At 39.9% G+C, this 6,000-nt stretch overlaps 2 protein-coding genes across 2 annotated transcripts; one reads left to right on the forward strand and one right to left on the reverse strand.

Moving 5' to 3' along the window:
* Nucleotides 1-74: 74 nt before the first annotated feature.
* On the reverse strand, nucleotides 75-4,091 carry LOC147072899 (protein zer-1 homolog). The gene has a single exon (XM_085945749.1). It carries the CDS (start codon nucleotides 3,860-3,862, stop codon nucleotides 1,604-1,606), a length of 2,259 nt encoding a protein of 752 aa, XP_085801875.1. The 5' UTR covers nucleotides 3,863-4,091; the 3' UTR covers nucleotides 75-1,603.
* Nucleotides 4,092-4,481: 390 nt separating this feature from the next.
* Nucleotides 4,482-5,203, forward strand: LOC147072900 (mitochondrial import inner membrane translocase subunit Tim29). The gene has a single exon (XM_085945808.1). The coding sequence runs from the start codon at nucleotides 4,592-4,594 to the stop codon at nucleotides 5,150-5,152; it is 561 nt and encodes a 186-aa protein (XP_085801934.1). The 5' UTR covers nucleotides 4,482-4,591; the 3' UTR covers nucleotides 5,153-5,203.
* Nucleotides 5,204-6,000: the final 797 nt, after the last annotated feature.

A 6,000-nucleotide genomic window follows, 5' to 3' on the forward strand; every position in this document is an offset into this window, starting at 1 on the left:
GATATTGATAAATGATACAGAATTTACAAGATGTGTAATTGGGAAAAAAACTATTTTTCATTTTTCTTAGTAGGTATTCCAAGATACCATGAATGATACACGTTAGTTAAAGGTCCGCACGGAAATACTTACATTTGTTGGACTTTCAAGATCGTTTAAAATAACTATAATTTTCTCATTTAGTTTAACAGTAATATATCTTTTTTTTTATCTTACATCATATTTTATTACATTCATAATATTTTTGTCTGTATAAGAAAGTTTTCTTTCAGACTAGTCTGTTATACGCATCCTGCCACTCAATAAATCTTCAAATGAAAATGTAGTTAATTTGAACTATGTAAATCCATCACACATTCCATGCTTCCGGCGTGCGCATTTTGCACAAGACAACATGTTATTTAGGCTGTCCACACTGCGGCAGCGAAATTCTATGTTGTTCGTGAAAAAATGCGGTAAATCCTGCCGTAACTCACAGATATATGAATATTGATTGATGAAAAATTTACGCTGTTTTACAAAAGTAATAATTGCAATCATATTCGGAAGAATTCGTATGATAATAAAAGTCTATCAATATAATAGTATACGATGATGAAAGAAGTGATAGGCATATTTAAATATGATGCATATTCTTTCTTTAATAATAAACATGTAGATTGGATCGAATGAAACCAAAAAAAAATATTCAAAGGGAAATAAAAAACGAGTAAATGTTTTTGGTTGTCCCTTTTAATTATTCAAAAATATATGGGTCAGATTTATCAGTTTTATATCATTTTTATGAGAAGCATTCTTGCCATACAAGCGGCAAGATGCAACTTTATAATAATTAATAGGGCATTTCTTAGACATACGGCGAACAGAGCAGTATAATTTAATATTTTCCTTTGTTAATTGAAATGAAATCAGTGATAGAGGTATAATTCTTTCAGTCTCAAATGTATAATTTACCTGGATAGAATTCCAAACATATTTAACTGATACACGATATTTTCTGGTAAATCTGAATTTCTTTCAATTGAATTATTTAAGTACTTTTGACACTACGGTTACTCGCACACGATAACATTCATTCGGAGTTCATTGTACAAACCGTCTGGACATACTCCGGAAGCAACTGAGCAAGGTAACTGACGAGGTGCAAGAGATTACCTGTGTGCATTTTTCTCACTGGCAAATTTGCAGGTGAGACGTTTGTCTACAGTTTGTCTACCGCCTACCCGATTACGTTGTCACACATTGTCGCTTCTGCAGTGAAATTCTAGCATCCATTTGTCATGTCCATTCAGCCATCAATATATGCAATAAAGGCCTCTTCAAGCGGTCATCATGGGCAAGTAGACTGAAGAAAATTTTAACTAATAATTTAATACTCAAAATATTGCCTCGTATCTCAGATGTGCCCGTGATTCGTCTGTATATACATAACATATAAAATCGCAATGATAATAAAACAATATACACTATCGATGGAGGGTCAGTTAGAAATCGGTTCATTCGTTACCTTAACTGTCGTGATTATCAGTCCTCGTATCTTACGGAAGACTTGCTATTCTTCGAGGGCGACGAACGAATCGACTTCCATCCGACGGGGTGCGGCTCACTGTTCGACAGTCGGATTTATCTTATAGGAGAAGCAATTGTTCAGAACGCAAGCAGCGAGAGCTTTTATGTTCTCGTAAGGCGCGGAATTATTGAGGACCTCCCGAAGGAGGACGTCCCCCCTTTCCGCTTCTAGAAGGTCGCAATACTTTTCAGGGTACACGCTGGTGAGATTGGCGAGCGCCCAAACAGCCCAGTGCTGACACTCAGGGGTGTGGTAGACCCGTAGCAGGCCAAGGATTGGCTCGAAGCTGCGGTAGTTGATGTTCCGTTTGGAATTGATGTCCCAGCGGCGAACGGCGACAGCCATCCGCGAGAGCACTCGCTCCCGCGGAGGGTCATCTAGGGGCCACGCTTCCGCCCCGTCCGACGCCATGTGAGCCAGGATTCCGCACACATTGTAGCTGACCTCGATACCGTCGCTCGCTGACTCCAACAGTCTTAGAAAGACTTCCAAGTATTTGCGGGTCATGAAGACCTTCCGTAGCTCGGTGACCTCGGCCACATTCCCCAACAGCCCCATCATGTTTCTCAGCAGCTCCTCCTTGTCGGGAAAAATCTCTAGGCATCTCAGGAAGAACTCCATCCCGCCGTCGTCAAGGAAGCGGCGGCAATTGGCGGGCGTCTCGTCCGTCACGTTCCACATGGTGCTCCACGCCACCTCGAGGACGTCGTCGCACACCTGCCGTGTGAGGCGGTCCGAGACGAAACTCAGCATTATTGTGATGGCCCCATTATCCCCCAGGAAACGCTTTTGACCCCCATCCACTTGGCATGCCAAGGAATTCAACAGGTAGATGGCAATGCGCTGCACGAAGCTCTCCTGGCTCACATTGGTGAGGCCGATCAGAAGCACCGAGACAACCCGTTTATACTCGAATATCACGTCAGCGGGTATTTTAAACTGACAGAGGGTGAGGCAGCCATTCCTCATCATTGTGTCGTCGGTGCGGTGGCCCTCCATTCCATTAAGCAGCGCCGTTATTATATGCTTCTTCAGTTTCACGCTTATGGTGTTGTTCTGCTCTTTCCCCTTGACAATGTAAAACAACGTTGCGCTCCCCGATATCTGAATGTGCTTCTCCGTGGTATGCTTGTCCATTGCCTCGAGAATTATATTGAGAGTCCTCGTGATGTCCGAACGTTTTTCGCTTTCGAATCGGAACACGTGATACAGATCGTTGAGGACCTTCGTCAGGATCTCCGGCTTGTCGGCACACGCCACCGCCGCGTTCAGGACCTGCTCCTCGTTCGCATTCCCAGAGACCTTTCTAGCGGGAATGTGGTGCCGGAAGCACGCCGTGTGAGATGTCCCGTACAGTCCCAGGAAATTCAGCGGGCTATCCACTCTTTTCATGAGGCCAGGGATGTCGCACTGCGGACTGCTGTCTTTGGAGGACTTGTCCGCCACCCCGGTGCCTGCCAGATTCGTGCCGGAAATATCCAATGACAGCAGAGCAGGAAGCGACTCGACAATATGAGATAGCGTTTCGTTGGGATTAGAGTAGGTGCTAAATTTATCACTCGATTGCGAAATATCAAGGTGTTGAAGTTCTTTCAAGGAGCAGATTCCATCGATGGCGTCATTCACTCTGTACACATCGTAGAGTGTGAGAGAAACGAGTTTATTCAAGTTGACAAACGAAAACCGCTCACATTTACAATAGGATAAGTACAAATGCGTCAGAGACGGAGTGTTGGGAAGAAAGCTACTCAGATCCGTGAACGAATCCAGGTTGCGGACGGTCAGCTGGAGCAGAGGAACATTCCAGGGATACTCTCTCACACGCCTAGAAGGTGAATCATCGTCGAAAGGAACATTCCCGACCTCCAATATCTTCAGACGATCGCTGGCGGCGATTATGCAATCCCAAGAGTTCAGTGACAGCTCGTTGCAAAAGTTTAAATACAATTCATCCAGACCGTGCTGTAGCAGAACACTTAATCCTTCGTCACTGATGTCCGAGTGGCGGATTCTCACTTTCTTGAGTTTCGTTCTGCCTTTGTCTCTGAATATGTCGACGAAATAGTCGGTGATGGAATCATTCTTCTGGTAGATTTCTAAGAGCCTTTCGCATATCTCTCTCGGCAGCACAATGTCATCTTTGAGTGACAGCTCTTTCGTTCGGTAGTCCACTTTGCATATTATGGTTAAATCCCTCGCAATATATTGCAAGCAGGTGTCCAGTAAGCTGTCAGGGGCGCTATCCGACAGAGAATCTTTTCTCACTGGGTACATTTCCGTATTAGTATCCATGATTTTTCTAGCATATTTTTTTGTCACTGAACTTTATACGAACAAAGAAAATAATTACTCGGCGTTAATTGTGGAAAGTGGCCCTTTGTGAGCGGATATTGATGTAAAACGAACTTATTAGAATATATACGTACTCATTAAATCATAACGACGTAAACGTCATACTCAGAAAATAATACACAAGATAAGTACGAGCAATACGAGCATAGACTCGAGCAGAGTAAAGTTGCACATTGACTTTTATCATGAAAATTTAATTTCCCTGATTTCGTGTACATAGAAGTACCATTAATATTCACTCTGAATTTCCCAATGTTTTGCCACCGAGATTAAATTAATTAACTTTTGCACTTCCACGCAACAGGTATTTTTTGTTTTTCTTTCCCTGCCATTAAATTTGTTTTAAACCACAAAACTGTAAAAGAATCGTTTTTATGAAATTCTAATTCTCTATCAAAAATGTGTTTTTTTTTCTTTGCATTCAGTAAAAAAAATAACTTGAACCTTTTCTAATAATTACCTACCTGTCTCGTGGTATTTTAAGCTTTACTGAGTCATTCGATTTAAAATCGACAATGGGAAAACATTTTTAACTTCTGGCAATAATTTTTCTCGTGTTTGCCTGGCAACTTTTAATTATAAATGTCAAAATTGTAGGTTAAAATTAAAAGTTATGAAGCATGAAGGGGATTTTATCGGTCACTAGTTCGGTTTGATGACAAATATAATATGGCAGCAAAGCGCACTATAGCATCCTTATCAAATATGCAAAATAAATTCGTATTGCCTGAACGATTCAAAGGCACATTTGTAGAAAAATGGTCCACTTATTGGAAAAGTCTTTATGCAGACTACAAATCGATGGTGGTCGATCTCGTTACCGATATCCAAGTAAAACCGAAGAAGGCGTTCGTTATATTTTCTGGATTTGGAATAGTCTGGCAATTGGCAAAACACAATCCTGACGAGATCGACTTTCGCAACGACATTCGGAAATACGCCAATGAGTTGATGCTACTCGGAGAAGAATGTCAAAATCCAGAAACAGTCAACCATTTAAAATTCGTAGAAAAATGTTACAACGAAGGCGTTTTGAGAAGAGTTAATATTGGGATAGCCTCATTTTTATGGGTGGATGATTTCGACGATACATGTGATCTATATAAAACAAACTGCGAATACATTAAACCGACATATTTATCGATTCCCCAAAGAATTATTGATGTCGGCTTCATGGGAAAATGGTGGAATAGCTATCGAAAATTTGAAGATTTCGATGTGAATATGTAAACTGTAATATTATTGTAGCACTTATTAAATTTAATTTAAAGATTATATCAATTCTTGTTTTTTATTTCAATCCGTCTCTATTTAAAATAATTAATTCTAAGGTCTACTGAATGTTCAAATCTATTTAAATGAGTCTGGGTTCGAATCTCATGGCTAAAATTCACATTTAGAAAGTATTTCAATCTGCGGAATCGATTGTTTAACTGCTGCAAGAGCATTTATGCGCGTACATTAATTACACCAATTTGCAGCACAGAAAGGATTAAGAGTTTACACGTTTTGCACAAAAAATCTGCAATCACATTTTTACAATAGCCTTTGAGGGAGTTTGGATATGTTTTGATGTTATATCACCAAACGTCCAAACAGGAGTACATAATTTTGAAAAACCTCAAACAAACACACCTCCTATAAAAAGTCATAAGAAATGTTGAACCAAGTGAGACTTAAACTCACATTTTACGGGTTCGTGCTTATTCTTTCAGCAATGATATTTAAAATGAGACACGATCCGCATTATATTTACTTAAAAAATTATATTTACAAATGAAATATTTTTATTATAGGATTTTACTACATTTCTTTTTTCGACCATGTCCGGTCCTAATAAGATCAATTATGGGCCTCCACAGAGGTTTGTATTAACAGATTTTGTTTTTACGAGAAATGGATGTCAACCACTTGCTGAACCTATTACCTATTATTATGAACATGTAGCCGGCAACCTCGTTAAATTTTACGATAAGTATAATTATCGTAAAATTTCTTAAGCAATTATGATAATTTTATTATCGTAATATTTAACGAATTTGCCAATGTGGACCCGGCATTAGGTCCATACTCTGTGA

This window comes from Rhyacophila brunnea, unplaced genomic scaffold, assembly GCF_057557595.1.
Source record: "Rhyacophila brunnea isolate RB1 unplaced genomic scaffold, BYU_Rbru_1.0 scaffold_19, whole genome shotgun sequence".
In the NCBI taxonomy this organism is placed as follows: domain Eukaryota; kingdom Metazoa; phylum Arthropoda; class Insecta; order Trichoptera; family Rhyacophilidae; genus Rhyacophila; species Rhyacophila brunnea.